Genomic DNA, 20,251 nt, shown 5'->3' on the forward strand with positions numbered 1-20,251 from the left:
CGGGATGCAGCAATGAATGAATGAATGAATGATGATGCAGCATATCAATGTAACGGCGTAGTCTTGACCTTTAAATTTACATTGTACTGAACTCTTCATTATAAAAATGAAATAGTTAATCAATTCGCATTCTTTATGGCAAATGCATAGGTGGGATAGTTTTGATTGCTTCTGAATAACATATAAAAAAAACTTTTTGTGATTCAAAATTGTGTAAGATGGAAGTAGAATATTTTATGAATAAGGACAATAAATTCTCACCTCTGCCAAGGCTTGCAATTGTGTTGCATTGACTGTTGAAGTAACAGTGGAACTAGTATTGGTTGTAGCAGTCAGACTCATGCATGTATTAATGGAAGGTATTATTGGCACAGGAATAACTAGAAAAATAATTCGATTAACAATCACAAATATTATCTATTTTTGTCATAATATTTGGTCTAAGGCCCAGTTCCAGGATAATCCAATTTTTAAACTGTAATTTTGAAGGGAATAATAAAGGATTAAAATTTAAATAGAGCGGACTATCCTACAACTGTCCATAGGAGACCCAATTAATTTTTGAATATACATATTTCTATATTTGAAAAAACAGTTTATTATTAAATCAGCTCTTTTCAAAAGAATTCGGTGAAATGATGATTTTCCCTCGTATCTCGAAATTCGAAGCAAAAACGTCACAATATGCATTCGAATATTTTGAGCCAATTTGTATGTTTGGTCAATACAGTGGTACTCACCAGTAACAGCCGGTTGTGGCTTTGCAATAGGACCCCAAGCTGACTTAGGTTTAGAGAATTCTGGAAGCCACTCTTTGATAGCATTTCTCAATGCTTGTCTAGGATGATACATATTAGGAGATAATGTAGCAGGTACATCTTCACACATTTGACCATCCTCTGTTTCCGTTTCAAGCTTTATGTCGGCTGATACAGTATCATCTGTTGACAATAGTAAACCAATGAAAAAAAAAGTGATGGAACTGTGAAATGAAATCGAAACTCATGAAATTAAAGCTTGAAAGATAAATCATATACGCAGGGCGAGTCTTCGACACGTACATACAGGGTGTTTTCAAGGGTGAGGCTTTTTTTTGACAGAAGGTAGAACTCATCAAAATAAGTCGTGTCACCAAAAATTGTCTATATCAAATATCCAAGATGGCTGAGATACAACCCCTAAAAGTTTGACAAAATTTCATTGAATTTTAAGTACGGGACTGTGGAAGGTGACTCTGGCTTCGGAAAAAGAAACAAAACAAACATATGGCTGTACAATGATTCAATACCAAGTAAATCGAAAAAGAAAGCAGGTCACTTGAGAGAATAATGATTGCAGCATAGTGCAATTTAGGTTGCAATAAAAATTTAGAAAATCGATGCAGCTTCTTGAAAGTGCCTACGTTAGTTATGTTGAAAAAGTGCTATGATGTTTCCCCATTTCATCCCATTTTTACGACGATTGTTGGAAGGTTCGAACAAGAAGATTGTGGTGCCCATTGTGAAAAAATTCGTGAATAATTTAGACGAACTTTGTTGGTGAGATTTTGAAGTAATATTCTTTTTTTTCACACTTGTGCCCTGAGTCTCTTCTCTCAGTTGGTATCGAAATGAGCCATTTCATAAAATCGTGTAAGTTACTAAAAAATAATGAGAACATTCGGCAACCCTAAGTTTCCATTTTCATTACAACGTAAATATCGAACGTGCCAATATCCTAAACGAAACTACATGGTCGAATCGATAAGTTGTTTCGATTGCTTAGAGATAATTCAGCTTACAAACGGTCTATAGTCGTATTAGGTTCTATTTCAGTAATCATTTTCAATTTTTCTTTCGAGTTTGTCATTTTGAAAGTTTTGTTTAAGTGATTCTTGTGAAACGCTTCATTTTGACCAGTTCTACCTTCTGTTAAAAAAAAGCCTCACCTTTAAATACACCTTGTATATTTTAACAGTGGAAAACATGTAAGGCAACGGTGCTTATACAGGGTGATTCATAACTATTTGGACATAGGCTAAGGGCAGATTGTTTGGACCAAAATATGGCGATAGGACCAAATATACCTCAATAAAATATTGCTGTGGAAAAAGATAGAGGGCGTTAAAGTTGAATTTTTCAAAAGGGGACAGAATAATATTTTCTTCGAAGTTCGAAAGTCCTCTATTAAAAGAATTAGAAAAGGCATAGAAGTCCGAGGAGGCCACGTAGAACATTTAATTAATGTTTATTCTTTTTAAGTTACATTGTTTTTAATTATGCTTTATCGTCGAAATAAATGAATAAAATAAATAAATCGTTACTTCAAATCCTCTTCCGATGCTCTGAACTGTTCAGTTGTGTTTTTCTTAAAAACGGATGAAAAAATATAGTGAAATTATTAGCAAAAAACGAAAAAAAAATTCAACTTTAACGCCCTCTATCTTTTTCCACAGCAATATTTTATTGAGGTATATTTGGTCCTATCGCCATATTTTGGTCCAAACAACCTGCCCTGAGCCTATGTCCAATTAGTTATGAATCACCCTGTATACACCAGGATTTCTTCGTCTTCAACTAGACATTGCCCCGACAAATTGAAGGATTAGCCACGGGTTGCCCTCTTTTCCCTCTTTTGGCTGACTGTTTTCTAGAGAAACTTGAGTTACTCATCCTAATTAATTGGACCCAGATAATACGCTGGTATAGATATGTCGATACCGATGTGATATCTTTGTCATATTGCATGGTTTCCCCGAAGATGCCCACACCTTGCTGGGTTTCATCAACGACATTAACCCCAACGTCACTTTAAATTTTCTTGACCTTTCTATCTCGAGAACTGACAGTGGCTTTCTTGATTTCCAGATGTACAGGAAGTCCACACATATTAATCACATAATTCCCGCATATTCCCATCATCCGTGTAGCCTTAAATTGGCATCTTGGCGCTGTTACATCGGCACAGCCCACAGTGTACCCCTCTCCCAGAAAAGCCGAACTAAAAGACTCAAAATCATTAAACAAATAGAATTTAATAACGGATACAACCCAAGTTCAATGGATCGGCTCAGTAATAACATATTGTCCAGAAGAAGACAGGATTTGGCCTATTGTTCAAATACCCTCGACTCAGACCGAAGAAGTTTCTCCCTTCTTTACATTTTTCCAAAGCCATCTCGCATATTCTCGAGAATTCCTGTTAGGGGGTGAAGATCTCTTTTTCCGAGTCTTCCTCCCTGGGTGATATTTTGTGTAACTCAAAGGATACAGTGAATATAATACATTGTAGTGGCATCTATAAGTTACAGTGCAACTTCTGTGATAAGTCATACTTAAGACAGACCAGAAGAAGGTTGGAGTTAAGAATAAAAGAAAATACGTTGGATTCCAAGTATGCCTAATGAAGACGTTCAGGATATCCAAAATATTTCAATCTATATTAATAAAAGAGGATCTATGGTTTACTTCAAAATGCTTTATTGTTCAAACGATCGCACCAAATTGGACAATTCTTTTTTTGTTGTGTTTATTATTGTTAGGACAAGGTTTATATAACAAAATATTCCCAAAAAAAATTGTACAGAACAGAAAAAAAAGCATTCCTTTTTCTTACGACCAATCGAGCAATCATAGAGTACTTATAGGTTTTCCACACATTTTTGTTTATGGAATATCATCCACAGCACGTCTCCTTTACTCATATGCCACATTGTCACACAATCACCGAGTCAGCTAGTTATTTATAAACTTGGTCATAAAAAATGGAAACCTCATTCTCAAAGTCATACTCAGATTGGGGTGACTTTAATAAGTACAACTTTTTCGCATCTTATTGAGTGGTTTATGTCTAATATTTTCTAAAGTAAGGCATACTATCTCCTTCTGAATTTATTTTTTCAAGAATGATGTATAGTCCATTCAAGAATGATTGACATCTGGGTGGCTATGGAAAATCGAGTTCAAGTTGGCAATAAGCCCATAACTTAAGATTTTACGCGGAATTCAACCGGCGCTATCAAGAACTTCTTCAATAGATGGCTAGACAGGTAATTTTCCTCTGAATGGAGTACAGGAAGTGGTCTCAGGCAGTCGAGGCTTCTCATCAAGAGATCGTTCTCTATACCTGAGATCAAAAACTACTGGCTGTTGAGAGGAAACAGCTGAGTCTGGTGACTGGAGCAATAACTGGCCATCTGTTTTATAAACACTTAAATAGAATGGGACTGACCGGCTGTTCCCTATGCCGCTGGTGCAGGAGCACTGATGAAATGGTTGAACATATTCTGTTCATCTGCAGCAAACTTGAAGAGTTAAGGATGACGCCTAGGAAACACAGCACCCACGATTTCTATGGTGAGAGAGAGTATTCTCTATCGATTTGTAGAATTTTTGTCAGCTAGTCTCAGGATTTGAGTATCTCCAACTACAAACTGATGAACAATTGCTCACTAAGCAATTCAGCCCGATGGAGCACCGCAAGTAGAATAAGAAGTTGCGGAATTCAGGTTGGTATGTGAATCTATACATGACCGACGATAATTTGAATTTTGTACTGCTATTTATGTTTCTAATTTTAATTTATTCGTACAAATTATAAACATCATTATATCTTTTCTGAATGATGATTAATATACTCTGAATTGGAATATTTACTTATTTCCAAATACTTTTCTAGGTTATATTTATATTGTTGCGGAAAATTCATAAATATTCCGAAAGCAATGAAAATCTAGCTCTCGATGACAGCGACAGTAGTTGGAAAAAAATATACTTTTTCTACAAGCGTGCGCGTTCAACCTTTTTCCCGCACGCATTTCAAGTTGCAAAGAGTCACTTTTCCAAAACGTGCGGGAAAAACGCCTGCTATTTCTTTCCCGCACGCATTTGCGTGCGGGAATGGATTAGCAGGGGTTTTTCCCGCACGCAAATCTTATAGAATAAATTAAATTCTATCATGTCTCTATGCACCGAACGTCAACGATGAGTAACCCATGGTAACGACATGCAGAATTACGTCTGTCATTTTATATGAATTAATCAAATGAGATATGATCTGTATCGTGCAATTGATATATTTATATATTTCAAGCGCTTGTAGAAAAAATATTGTTCCTAACTCTTGCGGAAAGTGTCTTGCCCGCACTCAACTGCTTACCCGAACTCTGCTTCGCATCGTTCGGGCAACGGCAGTTTCGTGCGGGCAAGTATCACTTTCCGCACTTGATAGGAAAATAACTATTTTCTACAAGCGTGCGCGTTCAACCTTTTTCCCGCACGCATTCCAAGTTGCAAAGAGTCACTTTCCCAAAACGTGCGGGAAAAACGCCTGCTATTTCTTTCTTTTCTTTCTTTCTTTCTTCCGCACGCATTTGCGTGTGGGAATGGATTAGCAGGGGTTTTTCCCGCACGCAAATATTATAGAGTAAATTAAATTCTATCATGTTTCTATGCACAGAACGTCAACAATGAGAAACCCATAGTAACGACATGCAGAATTACGTCATTATATTATATGAATTAATCGAATGAGATATGATATGTTTCGTGAAATGGATACATTTATATATTTCAAGCGCTTGTAGAAAATAGTTATTTTCCTATCAAGTGCGGAAAGTGATACTTGCCCGCACGAAACTGCCGTTGCCCGAACGATGCGAAGCAGAGTTCGGGTAAGCAGTTGAGTGCGGGCAAGACACTTTCCGCAAGAGTTAGGAACAATATTTTTTCTACAAGCGCTTGAAATATATAAATGTATCCATTTCACGAAACATATCATATCTCATTCGATTAATTCATATAATATAATGACGTAATTCTGCATGTCGTTACTATGGGTGTGCGTTCAACCTTTTTCCCGCACGCATTCCAAGTTGCAAAGAGTCACTTTCCCAAAAAGTGCGGGAAAAACGCCTGCAATAATGGATTAGCAGGGGTTTTCCCGCACGCAAATATTATAGAGTAAATTAAATTCTATCATCTTTCTATGGACAGAACGTCAACGATGAGAAACCCATAGTAACGACATGCAGAATAACGTCTGTCATTATATAGGTATGAATTAATCAAATGAGATATGATCTGTTTCGTAAAATGGATACATTTCTATATTTCAAGCGCTTGTAGAAAAAATATTGTTCCTAACTCTTGCGGAAAGTGTCTTGCCCGCACGAAACTGCCGTTGCCCGAACGATGCGAAGCAGAGTTTGGGTAAGCAGTTGAGTATCAGTATCACTTTCCGCACTTGATAGGAAAATAACTATTTTTCTGTTCTAACGAAGAAAATTTGTTGCCGAACACATATATTCCGAGTTCTGTGATTGAAACTACAGAAATTATTGAAGATTCTTTGCGACCAGATATTTAGCTTCGTCTGAACTTCAAGGCCTACTGGGATGTCAATCATTATTGAATGGACTATATCCAATTCTAAAGTCTTTGACAATCCCTTACATTTTACTTGGGTTATCAGAGAGCTAGATTAAAAATTAGACCTCATCAGTCTAGCTCTGTGAAAGGGAAAAAGCTCTATTAATTTAACAAAATCCATAACCATAATCAATTATGGAAGGTTATCTCTACGACTAACTATAGCGCGGATGTCCACGAGAATCAAGGTAAATTCAAACTGGTTCTACATAATTAACATCAGGTATAAAAGTCCCCCATCAAATCAATTTCACCGCTTTTAACCGTATTTTGAGATGAAAATTGACCTGTTCGAGCGTTTTTCTACAAAGTAGAAGACACCAAAATATGAATTTTGTGCGTTGCTTTTTAATCGCTCTGTATAAAATTGTTAATGGTATTCTCTTTGCGCCCGAAATTTTGCGGTAGATCCGAATGTTAGATTGCGTCATGGGGTTCAGTACAACTTCATTCAGTGGTTCATATGGGTTCAAAAAGACATATTTCCTGATAATTCCGGCGAATGCTTTCGAAAACGTGTGATACAATAAAAAAATGATACATCATTAACGGCCGGTTTCATAATTAAACCTAAAGCCGCTTTAACTTTAAAGCTTCCTTTAACCCTGCTTATGACAGTAAAGGAAGCTTTAAGCTTAAAATGACTTTAAATTTGATTATGAAACCGGACGTAATATTTCTTCAGCCAACACAAAATGATTAAACTACACTTGATTACTGAACAGGCGTGTTGTAATAAAAACATAGCCAAAAATCATCTCAAAAAATGAGTTATTCGAACTAGAACCAGGAGGTTATTTTTGAAAAAAAAACTTACTCAGAGTGAGATCTCTTTGACCATCAATATTACACCTTGACCACTGCGCCAACGTATGAATGGCAATAAAATTTGCACCATATTCGCAGTTTGGATTGGTGACCACACCTCTCAATTTTGGAATGAGATCTGGGGATCTCCCAGAATACGGCCCTAAGAATACTCTTTTTTGATCATAATCATTAGCGTGTATATTGTCCCAAATTACTGGAGGTCTCCTCAAAGCTTCTGTGATTTCTTGAATGTTCTCAGCTGTTAAAGTCCTTGTTATTACTTTTTGACCTGCAAATAAATGTACGGTTATTTTAACACTTATTTCTTTCTGATTTCCATAACACTTTTGATAAACACCAGACGCAAAAAAAAACGACCATAACAAAAAAAAAATTGCTAAAACCTCAATTCTTCAAAAAAGTTCACACTGAAAATATCACAATGGACAAAAAAAAGTGAACTATCTAGAGATTCTTAAGCTATTGTGAATTATATCCCATATTCAGCTCGATTCCGTTTAAAAAAAGGTATAATTAGTTTGTAACTTAATTGGTTCCGGAAATATAACTAGAGTCCGACCGAACTTTCGGTTTCGGTTTCGGCCTAGTTTCGGCCAAAAAAACAGGTTTCGGCTCAGTTTCGTTTTCGGCCAAAATCCAGCCGAAACTACAGCCGTAACCGAAACTGAGTTCGGTGCAGCTGCGCTGCTAAGGGTTATCCATAGAATTGTTACTCTTTCGTTATTCATCGCGTATGCGAATGAAAAAATAATTGCGAACAGGCTTGTAATTTCTTAGGGCTAGTTCAGCGACTGTGTGCCCTCCTGTGACTAAAGAGACCCAACCGTGACCTGCAGATCCTTCCACACTCCGGGCATGGATAGTCACCAACCAGATCTGGCCGCCGCTGAATCCTTCTCGGGTCTTCATTATAACTTGTGTACCAAAGACCTCCACTGTGACCTGTACAACGCTAGTTGTTCCCAGTTATGATTGGCATTAACTGATTTTAGGGATTGATGCAGTTTATCCTTAAACCGCTTATACTGGCCTCCTGGTTTTCGGGCTCCTTATGTGAATTCGCCATACAAAGCTATTTTGGGGAGTCTTGTGTCTTGCATCCTCAGAATGTGGCCGCTCCATCTAAGTCGGGCCCTCGTTACTTGTGTCTCAATTGTTGTACAACTCGCGCGTTGCAAGACTTCTGCATTCGAAACTTTGTGGAACCATCTGATGTGCCTTATTTGTCTTAGATGACGTTGTTGCGTTTGTTGTTCAAGCTGTTTAATATGTCGCCTGTAGGGCGTCCAGCTTTCGCTTCCGAAAAGAAGCGTTGGGAGGACGACTGCTTTGTAAACAGCTGTCTTGGTCTTCAGATTGAGGTCGTGATTTTGAAACACTCTGACCTTTAGCTTCCAGAATGCCCGTGATGCCGAATTGATACGGTTGTGTATTTCCGTGTCTAGGCTAGCCCTAGTATTTATGAAGCTTCCCAAGTATTTGAACTGCTCGACCTGTTCTAGAGTTTCATTCTCAAGGCTGATATGTTTTCGAAGGCTTGGCAGCCAATTCGTTTCTAATGGCAAAGCTTACGCCATGTTGTCTGATTTCGCCTTCCGGCAAGCCTTTCCAGAAAAAAGTATACGCTTGTTCTACCAAGCTACCTTCGTCCGAAAAGCGTGTCTCGCTTAAGACAACTATTGCAATGGACGTTCGTTGCAGTTCCTTATCGATTAGGGCAGTACGCCTCTCTGGTCGTTCAGCCTTGGGGTTGTCTAGCAAGGTTCTGACGTTCCATGCTGCAAAAGCTATGTGCTTTTCATTGGTGGTTGTTCGATGATTCACTCGTTCAGGCACCCTCCCCCGGAGATTCGAATGGGAGGGTATTTTACCTCCGGATACAAATTTTGTCCTGTTCGACTGATCCATCTTTTTGTAGGAGCTGCGTTAGAAGGTGTTCAAAAACTGCACTGGTAACGCTGTCAGTGCAACTTTTGTTGCGGTTACGACTAGATTATCTTGTGGCACAGGTATCGTGAGACGATAAGGTCTGAGACGTGACTTGAGCAACGCAGAGAACCATTTCCTGCTCAAGCCAATGTTTAGGCTAGGTAATTGTGGGAAACAGAGTTATACCGCTCATGTTCGGTCGCCAGAGCCTCGTTCGTAAAAACAGGGTGCACCGCGAGTAGGTGAGGTTGGCATTTGAGAGGAGAGGCTATAAAACGCATCCTTCCCCCATTAAAATGAGGGATAAAAAAATTCTATGGGGGTGGACGGTGGGGAATGGGAATTACCCGATTACCCCCCTCTGAAACCGCCACTGCCCCTGGTACAACTTCCAAGGTTTCTATAATTATCAAATTATAAAAAATAATTGATCAATTAACTAGTTCCCCCACTTTTTCCAAAGGAAAAGATTATAGCTCGTGACCATAGAGTTCAACACATGGAATACATCTAGTCATCTTTAATAATATTCGCTAGATGTCACCCACTCTATATGACTAAAACTTTGCATGAACTTTCATTTGAGGGTCAAGAAAACTAGATCAGCTTTGCTTTCCTTGAAATATTGGAAAAACAAATTTTTTCTCATTGGTGCTAATAAGCAATGAGTAACTTAAGTACCTAGATGGGTTGAACTCTAAACTGATCCTAACAAAAATCATGTGTTTCTACAGGGTTGTCGAAATTCATTGTCAACTGAGGGGATCTCGAGAACTATAAGAGCTAGAATAAAACGGATGACACAGTCTCAAGCTCTTTTTTCCTGACTAGTCCAAATATGAAAACAGAATCGGCCTATCATTTCTAGACTTTGAGTCATGAACAAAAATGGAGACATTTGCAATTTTCAATTAGTACCTTCTTTCAACTTGACTCGAAAATCATTATGACATTCTAGAGGCACTTTTTATGAGTAATTCAAACAAATTTATTGAATTTTTTAATAGAGCCATTTTCATGATTCAAATTTTTTTAATGTTAACTGAAGTTGAAAGTTTCTCTATCTTGCTGCAAATTTTTTGCTGATTTAAAAGTGTAAATATGAGAAAGAAAATACCTCTTCCTGCTTTCTGTTTCATTATTGAATAATAAGACAATAAGTAGGCTTGGAACATAGATATGTAGATGAAATGGCCATTGCAGTGCTTTGAATGCATTTTTTGTAGTACACACATCCAATGTTTCTCTGTCTTTGTGCCCACAATGTGTAATTTTTTTGGTTTTTGAGATACCTTTCTCGGGAAATCCAGATATCGAGTCAACAAGTTTCCATACTGAAGAACCCAAGAGTTGGGTGAATTATTATGGTTATTTTGAGATGTTCATTTATACATCGATTTGTTGCAACAAGACTGTGAATCTAGTGTATCTAGTGAACTGAATGGGATTTTTTTTCTGCAGAATTGTAATATGTATTCATAATGCCATAATGAATAGCCAGGATTTATTCAACTCAACTGTTTCCTTCTCAGTGGTACTTCCGACTATACCAGAAGTGAACCAAACTTATTCCTAATGGGATAATCCATATTTTATTACATTTTTGGATTTTCCACAAAGTTTAAACTGTGGTCTATTTGAACTTTTTCATTGTAAACATCACAAAGGAAAACTAAGATGATCTTATTTGGTCTCTAACGAAGCTATTTAAAAAGTAATATCTTTTGTACAAATTATACTTTTTTTTGCCATTTTGGTCCTAATACAATTGAACTAATCCGGTTTTACTCAGAATTACTGAATATGATGACTATTCTATGTATATTTATTTCTTACCTGTCCACATAATGTTTATTTCAGGAGATAACTTGGATCCTAATGTATTGAGATACTCTGAATTTGTTACATTTGGTATTGCCCTTGATGAACAATACTGAGTTGGACATACAATAAATTTGGGGTGTCCTAAATGCTGATATACTTCATTGGTGATTGATACTTGAGCTTGAGCAAAGGACTGGAATATTTCCTTGTCAGCTTCACACATTTCTGGTTCTATGTCATCAAATAACAATGAAAATGCTTCACAACCAAATTGAGATACTTGTTCTAATTTTCTTTTCAAGGCAGTTATTTCTTTGGTACTACTGTAAGTTATATCTAAGCCTGGTGACAGTGCATAGTAAAATGTGATGTTTTGGTCATTGGCAGCTTGAATTAAACCTGACAGATGTTCAGCTTCCTCAACGGTATACAACTCTCTCCAATATGCTCGATGTTTGTAGTCATCCTTAGGTGCATAAATATAAGAGTCCATTCCCCATTTCTTCATTCTAAAAAGGTATTTCAATGTTAACAAATTGAGAAACTTAGGATATTAGGATCTATGAAAGTACCATGATACAACTTACTTTTGAAATAAGTCCTTCCTCTGTTCTGTTGTCCATGGCCTCCCATAAAATCCTGGAAGTTAAAAATTTGTAAACATCAAGGGAAACTTTTACTTGAGGGACTTCCACATAGCACCAGAAAATTATCGTATTTGTACCTTCAACTACACCACATATAAAATTGCCATTTTTTGTATTCAAATTATCAGCAGTCGTTGAAACTTCAGCCATTTTTCATAACACTGTAGTTCTTTTAAGTAATTATCAATTAAAGCAAAAACAATATACACTAAGATACTATTAATTAACCTATAAAAAAGATGGATTTATTATGCGGCTACGAAAAAGGAAAATCTATGCATTCGCATTCATCATAAAATCGAAGCATGAAAAATTTCTCCTGCTGTCTATGTTGCGACCTGACACCTGACAATGTGAAGCACAGAACACGTGTGAAGATGTCATTGAACTCTATGGGATCCCATAGAGTTCAATGGAAGACGCACACACAGAACACATAGAACAGAGTAGAATCATAGACATAGAGAGTTTATGTCTATGATATGGATACCCTACTTCATTGAACCCATAGAGTTCAATGCCCTACTTATAAGTGTTCTGTGCTCTATGAGTAGAATATGAATATTGTCTATGCATCATAGACAAAGGACCTTTTTTCTCTGTGAACACAAATAAGCGGAGCGTTTTGTGTTACGTGACAGCAGATTAATAAGCTGTATGTCAAAGATTATAGAGTAGAAAGATAGGAAACGAAGCTACTAAATACAGTGACCTTATACACCATTTGGTATATGAAGTCACTGCACGACTAAAGTGATGTGAGCGCCATCTGTGTTTCAAATGTGTTTTTAAGGCCCTAAGACTGGCTAAAATTTTAATTCGAGGGACATATGAAATTTTGCGAGATGTCAGAGTCATATGGCCATTTTGATCAAACAAGTTTTGAATGTTTTGATTCTCGTATCCATAGACAACCTCGTATCGCCTTTTGTTTTTCAAGCCCGTTCTAGTTGCTGATTATTGAAATTTTTGTCTCATTTCTTGGCGAAAACCTCAGAATATCGTTCGAAAATTATTGTATGGTGAAGAACTGTGGATCACATAAAACGAATTTTACTAAGGAAAATGGGAATGTAAGTATTAAAACTGGTAACATGTGACTCGGTCATTCATTGATTTTTATTTTCAGTGCTACGAAGTGGATACAATTTTGAGGGCGTAAAGGCCTGCAAACACTACCGACTACACCATGTGCAATGAACATCTTACTGCAAGTCGATTGAAAACTGCTCATCCACGTAAATTGTTGTATGCAGAAAGCATCCCTTACATGAAGGGCTCATTTAGGGGAAATTATGACTTTTATACTTCCATTCAAAGATTCTCAATTGCCTTCAATATATTCAGAAATGCAAAAGTTTTATGGATTTCGATTTGGAAATCGGGTGACTGTCAAATTGTTTGGAAAGTCAAAGTTTTATGAAATCTTCTGTGAGTGTTTTGTTCATTCGTCAATCAATTTGTATATTGTGTCATAAAGAGACCATACCATGAAGAAATCATAAGAAAGCATGAAGAAATTAAACACTGACGGGCTTGAATACAGGTCTTGTATACCTCTGTAAGGTTTTTTACAATTGTGGTTCTGAAAATTTTATAAATAATATGTAAGTAACGGAAATGTGTATCCTATGACGGTAAATTGAACATTGGTTCGAATCAATTTCTGATATAAATTGTACAAATTCAACTCACTTTATTAATTCAAAACGTTTTCACAGAAAAAACACCTTTGACGTACCTATAGCAGATAACCATGTACTCTTGTATCCTAGTCAAAGCTCTATTCGTTGTTCATAATTTCAAATTTTTGTAAATTTTTTATAGATTGCCAATGAAAATTTATCACATCCAACAGCGTATTTCATTGATACCAATCGATTCCAAACAATGTTCAGATGAAAACTAACATCCTGGTCACAGAACAATCCAACAATTGTTTTGTCGCTCAGGATGTTTGTTTTCTGGTCACAACAAGGTCAATATTGAAATTTAATACAAGGAATAGAATTCGAATTTCGCGCCCCCCAATTATAAAACAGAAAACTGTTATTGAACAGTTTTTCTGTATTGATAATACGTTTTCAGCGCCATCTCATTGTCAAATGTGTTTTCACTGGCCAAAATGTAGTCGGTTTTTAGTACTAGCCTTGTTTATAGATATAGGTTATATAAACAAGGGTACTAGAGCGATATGAGGGCGTTTCCTATCTTTCTACTCTATGATCTTTGCATGTTTTTGGCTCTACCCTCAATAGTTTTGACATTCTATATTTATTCTTTAGAGGTAGCGACGAACTCAATAATTATTTGAAAAAAAAAAGTAAATCAAGCGGAAACTCAAGTTCTTGAGTTCAATGTTTATAATATATACTAACTGATAAAGAAACTGCAACAACCAGAAGGAGCTGTTTAAATTTTAAATTTTTTTTTTGGTAAAGCCGCGTTCTCACGGGTAGTGGGACATCATGGGTAGAAGGCTTGGAAATTTACCCCAGCCTCCACGGACTTTGGAGGCTCAGAGACAAGACATAAAGATAGCTTCGGATAGTATCCCTCAAGAAGAAATAGACCATCTTCTTGCATTAATGCCAAGACGTGTTGGGGAGGATAACCGCGGTGGACAAACACATTATTAACAAATTTAATAAAAAAATTTGTAAACCCTTCGTTTTTTCTCTTCAACTGTTAATCATTTACTGATATAACATAGATATGTTTTACAAAAAAATTTTAAATTTAGAAGAGGTTCCTTCTGGTTTTTGCAGTTTCTTTGTCAGTAAGTATCATTGAACTCTAAAAAAGTTCTCTTATAGAGAGGGTTTTTCAATCTGTTTTTGGAGAATGATGACCTAATATCACTGCCTTTAATGCCTTTTCATTCAGATTAAAGTCCTTTCTTTTCACAGCCATATTTCAGTTATTCCTCATGACCTCGTTTTTCGGAAATCTAGATGAGAAAAGAATTTACAAACATTTAGGTATTGATTCGATATGAATAATTCAACTATGATATAATAAATCGATTAATATATTCGAAGTTACTTTACCTGTTAAATTTCACTTTATCTTTCTCTTCAACTCATTTCTTACTATTAATTGCACTCTACGAGGACACCATTATTACATTCATAACAGGAAAAGAATACGACATTCAAAGTTTATTCAAAATTTATGAGAAAACTCTGAAAATTTCGATAAATACAAAGTGTAAACGAATGTTTTGCTCATACTAGCTCTATCTTATTTCGGCCGCACCCCCTCTCTCTCTACTCCGTGTCCATGTGTTTAATAGGTCTATGAACAAAGATTAGAAGACGTGTATTGTTGAAATTTATGGACACTGGACAGTTTGATCATAGACAAACTGAGTTTGATTGCAAGCGGTTCGAGTGTGCACACATACGCAAATGTTTAGTTTGTGCATTGAACTCTATGAGAAGTTCCCATAGAGTTCAATGAGTTTGTGTCGAGGCTGAAACTATTAGATCGCAAAACTTTTCAGTTGTATGTCTGCGCGGCCCCATATAAATGCATTGTACTCACTTCTGCAACTAAACAGTTGCAAAACTAAAAATTGCACGTTTGCGGCAGGCCTTATGGACCACCTAAGATTGATTTTTTCGTCAATTGAAGCTGTCAGTTAGTTTTTTTATTGAATAAATGAATAAAGAATCAATGTTAGATGGAATTAGAACTGAATGATTTTGAATGAAGAGATCGATCAAATGAATAAACGATGAGCTTCAGTTTAGTAGCGCCCATCGGTGAAAATGTAGCATTTCATTTCGAATAAGTTGATATTTCACATATATACTTGAATGCAATTTTCGTGAAATGAGAACACTCTTTACCTACTTTCACCAAAGAGGATTATTAACGCTTTAACAGATGAAATCATTGTTAAATAGTTGTTTCAAGTTTTATATCTACATACATTTCCAGTATTTTGTATATTTGTATTCTCCATAGCAAAGAAAGGGTAAAGTTTACCCGGTAAATCAAGTTTTTCAACCAAATATATGGCAATAGCTCTCGAAAAAATAGTGAAACTTTTTAATAATCAACGACTTTAACGTCAAACTGAAAACAAATAACCCAAAGAATCGCGAATCCGGACTTGTCTCTTGTCATTTTGCTCAACAGCTGATCGTCCAACTCGCCGCGCGGAGTTGGTGCACCGTTTTACACTGCGCAAAAAAATTAACGCACATTCTGAAAATCTCAATTTCAATGAAAGTTAACTCTTCATTGACTTTATAACTTATTTTTTATGTTCTTTCGGAAAGGTTTTGAACGGAACAAGACACATTAAATGGAAGAAAAATTCAGGATTTCATCGAATCTTATGTGAAAGAAGAGAAATGAACAATTATCAAAATACTGAAATGCTGATAAGTGATTTAATACTTGGTATTTCCACCCCTTGCTTGCGTTAATTACAGCTCGGCAACGTCGGTTCATATTCAAAATGAGTGATCTTAAAATGTTCCGATCAAATCCTTCCCAGATTTCTCCGAGTTGGATTCCTAAGTCATTAAGAGTAGCTGGATGATTTTCTGAACTTCTCAGCCTTCCCCACACACTGTGGGTCCTCTTGGGTCCTTTGGGCGTGTTTCGCGTTGCATAGCGATCGAGTGTAGAAAATCAAACGAAAGAAAAACTATTGATCACTAGAATTGATCGAGAACAACTGATTTTAGAATGGAGACAATACATTCAAAATCTGATATCATCTTTTTTTATTCCTGCTGGGAAAAAACATATGTATTGAAGAAAACCGTTGAAAGTGGATAACATATGCATGCATAATTCTGATAAAAATAATTATCATTGAGAACACCTTCAGTTGTAGAATAAATTTGAGATTTCCATAATATGCGTTAATTTTTTTGCGCAGTGTATTTGGGAATAGCTCAGGGGCGAGAAGCTCGGAGCTGTACCGGTGCATGAAGCACCAAAAGGAAAGCGCCTATTATGTACCCGTATTTATGACGTCACACGACCATTTACTCTTTTCACACACAACTTACACGAAAAAACGACTTTTCGTTGAAAACGAAATTCAAGGTTAGGTGTTATCAAAACATATGATTAACTTCAGGTTAACGTCATAAAACAAAATATTATGTAGAATTAGAAAACAATCGTTCACAAATAAAAATCAGTTTTATCAGTCATGCGTCATCGGCCATATGTTTTCGCTATCAGTATTTTTACTATTTCATTGTTCAGAATCCGAGAAAGGTGAATATTGGAAAAGTAGTATTGAGAATTATTTCTCACTATGTTTTCATTTTCAGCTTCTGCTATAGTAATGCTGCAAAAATACACGATTTACCACCTTGGGATTACTTAATGTTTTCTCAAAGATGGGCTATTTCTGCTTGTATAGAATGGGAGGAAAAAGCTAAAAACAATGTTTGCAAACTCCCTGCTCAGCATAATTCTTGGTTAATCCATGGGCTCTGGCCTACAAAATCAGGTACAAACGGTCCTAATAATTGTGATTCAGCTATTCATTTTGACCCAGATCAACTCCAGCCTATACTAAATGATCTGAATGAATATTGGACCAATATAGAGGGTAACACAAAAGTAAACTCTTTCTGGTCACATGAATGGGATAAACATGGAACATGTGCATCAAGTTTACCCCAGCTCAATAGCGTGTATAATTATTTTCATAAAGGTCTAGAATTGCACAGCCAGTATAATATGTTGTCGATACTTAAGGATTCAAATATATCACCTAATATGAATAATTATACTATAGATGATTTCTATAGCGCAATATTTAAAAAATTGAATGTTACTCCACAAGTTCAGTGTGTAGTAGACTCAAAAACAAAAGAATCATTGATCAGTGAATTACGGTTATGTTTTAATAGATCATTTCAATTGATAAACTGTACTTCTCAGAATTTAGAACCTAGTAACTGTAGTAAAAAAAAGGCAATAAAATACTTAGCAGATATTCCGGGTGAGATGGCAGAAGCTACAGTGGATGGTTATTTTATAGATCCTCAAGAAATTATTGCCCAAGAACAAATGTTGCATGAGTGGTATATTCTCATCAAATTTCTCATTTGGTTCACACTGTGAAATAAAAATGAAAGTACCTAGATCAAATTGTAATAATTGGGTCATAAATAAATTATATTTTTAAAAATGAATGCTTGCAGTTTATTTATTAATTGAACATAAAATCATGGACCTAATATAGGTGGACCGGCCTCATATGACCAGTTACCAATATATGCTTATGCATGTGCTTTAGCTCGTACATCCATAATAGAGGGAATATTAACCCTTTGTAGGGCTAAAGAGTGGGATTTGGAATACCTATCAATTTTGTGAAAGGTCGCTCTTCCCTAGGTTATTCAGAGTGTATTCAATTTTTTTCGATATAGTTCCAAGCCCAAAATTTTGGGTGGAGCAGTACACTGTCCCAGCGTCCGTTAGATTACGAGGATTAGGGGCATTAGGGCTGAAACACATTATTAAAACGTGTTGAGTCGAATCAAATGTATTGTTTTCTATATATACCAGAATCATACTATGAACATCCCACACTCGAGACGTGTCAGGTCGCGTCGCGTTTTAATACATAAAATGTTTTCTTCTTAGGTCCATTGGGACCATTGAATGCTTTCTTGAGTTTAATGATTGGTGCAATAATATCTAACCAATTGAATTACCTGAATTATTTGAATTAATGTGAATACTATCGAATAAGGGTTTTTTTACTGAGGTTTTCCCCAAAGCTCTTAATTGTATTATACACTGATTTGTATGATACCCCGTTTACGCTAACCTCTGCAAAAATTGTATTTCATACACATGCTGTAATTATTGTTTGATAAACGACTGCACCATATTCGACAATCTTTTTTTTTTGTGTTCGTTATTTTCAGAACAATCTGTCGGCCGATTTTATACCGGTCGTCCAAATTCCAATAGTGAACAATATGTGGGAACGGGACCTGGCACACACGCCGACCGCTGATCGGCGTCGGTAAAATGCCGGTGAGCAGCCGTCCATCGCCGGCAATGTAGTGGCGTACGTGACTAAATATACGTTCAATTTTTTCAATGTCAATCTTTATAAAAACAAACTGATGTCTTTCATTTAAAATCCTGTGGCATAAAATATGCCAACAGATAACAGTAACAAAAACAATACCTTTATTCCCTGAATCCTGAATACATATCCAAAGAAGTGGGAAATCGTCAATTGCAGAGAAACAAAAAAAATCATATTACATCCTAGATTCTATATTACCCATAATTCATAAATTCTGAAATCGAATATGGTTTGATATTTATATAATCAAGTCTGTGAGATGTTTTTTGAATTTCCTAAAATCAACTATGTCTAGTACTTTTTCGGGCAGATTATTGTAACCAGTCCGGCCCTTGCGGTCGGACCTTTCGAGAACCAGGGCAGTCGCTTCCTTCTAGAATAACCGCGAAGGTACCTGAATGTTTTCGGCGCCTATATAAGCCTAGCGGAGGAGCAGGTAGGAAGTACAAGTACAGTTACAGAGCAAGTGACTAGTGGAAATAAACAAGAGTGGAAATAAATAGTTAGTTTGTGAGTTATAAGTGTATTAAGTGTAAATAAATAATTTTAATAAGTTGGACGTTTTAATCAAGCGAAGAAAACGTTACATTATTATAAAATTTGATACACATATACTTGGTATACCAAGTATATGGAAGAATAAATGGAAATTTTTTTTCCGTTAGTGTCATTTTATGTATAAGAAAGTGAAAGGGAATAGTACGTCATGTGTTATTTATGTTTCTCAAAATAATGGGGACTTGTTTTCACAAATAGAATGCACTCCAAAACTAACAACCCAAAGAAAGTCAGAATTCTCTTCTGTCTGAAATGCCCTCTACATGATTCTCTATATTTTAGACCAATCGTAGATCTTAACGCAGACTTTTGCAGCAAAAACAGTTTACTGCAATCAGAACCACTACCCCAGATTACGATTCCGTAGGTACCTGAGTGTAGAATCAAAACTCGCAAAATAGATTGATCTTAAAAGTTGCCTATCTACCCGTCTAGATAACACCCTTTTATCATATAAAGTGTCCAATTGAGTTTTTTTCTTAGCTGATGAATATGTTCACACCAATTCAATTGACTGTCCACATAAACTCCTAAAAATTTAGTGGCCTGTGCTACTTCGACTGTGGTATTGTTGAAATCTATTGTTTCCGGAAAATTTTCTGTAGATCTATTAGTCCTGAACATGACACACTCAGTTTTAGTAACATTTAGATGGAGCCCGTTCTGACTACACCAAATACTTATTAGATTAAGGGTTGTTCTCGTCTGTTCGATGCACGCTTTGAAGTCTTTATTTTTAATAAGTGCATTTGCGTCGTCTACAAATAGAAGTATATTGACAATAATTTGGATGAAAGTAGATATAGCTGAAGGTAGATCATTAATATATAAAAGGAAAAGAAGGGGTCCTAAAATGGACGTGTGAACTGTGTCACCGGTGCTAACTGACATTTTTTGCGTTCTATTAGTTAGGTAACTACGTAGCAGTTCAAGTTGGTTGCCACGAATACCATAAAATTCCAATTTTT

At 36.1% G+C, this 20,251-nt stretch overlaps 2 protein-coding genes across 2 annotated transcripts in view; one reads left to right on the top strand and one right to left on the bottom strand.

Moving 5' to 3' along the window:
- Positions 1–11,991, bottom strand: part of LOC123313140 (protein O-GlcNAcase) — a 30,747-nt gene extending 18,756 nt beyond the window's left edge. The window contains exons 1-6 of the mRNA XM_044897877.1: positions 11,716–11,991; positions 11,579–11,630; positions 11,004–11,500; positions 7,225–7,506; positions 741–941; positions 262–380 (exon numbers count right to left, since the gene is read on the bottom strand). Coding sequence (XP_044753812.1) covers positions 262–380; positions 741–941; positions 7,225–7,506; positions 11,004–11,500; positions 11,579–11,630; positions 11,716–11,788 — 1,224 coding nt within the window. The 5' untranslated portion in view covers positions 11,789–11,991. The remainder of the gene's footprint in view (positions 1–261; positions 381–740; positions 942–7,224; positions 7,507–11,003; positions 11,501–11,578; positions 11,631–11,715) is intronic.
- A 4,731-nt stretch (positions 11,992–16,722) lies between these two features.
- LOC123313147 (ribonuclease Oy-like) lies at positions 16,723–17,814 on the top strand. The gene is made up of 2 exons (XM_044897886.1): positions 16,723–16,885; positions 16,942–17,814. Exons 1-2 carry the CDS (start codon positions 16,818–16,820, stop codon positions 17,741–17,743), a joined length of 870 nt encoding a protein of 289 aa, XP_044753821.1. The 5' UTR covers positions 16,723–16,817; the 3' UTR covers positions 17,744–17,814.
- Positions 17,815–20,251: the final 2,437 nt, after the last annotated feature.

This window comes from Coccinella septempunctata, chromosome 5 (genome assembly GCF_907165205.1).
Source record: "Coccinella septempunctata chromosome 5, icCocSept1.1, whole genome shotgun sequence".
NCBI classification, from domain to species: domain Eukaryota; kingdom Metazoa; phylum Arthropoda; class Insecta; order Coleoptera; family Coccinellidae; genus Coccinella; species Coccinella septempunctata.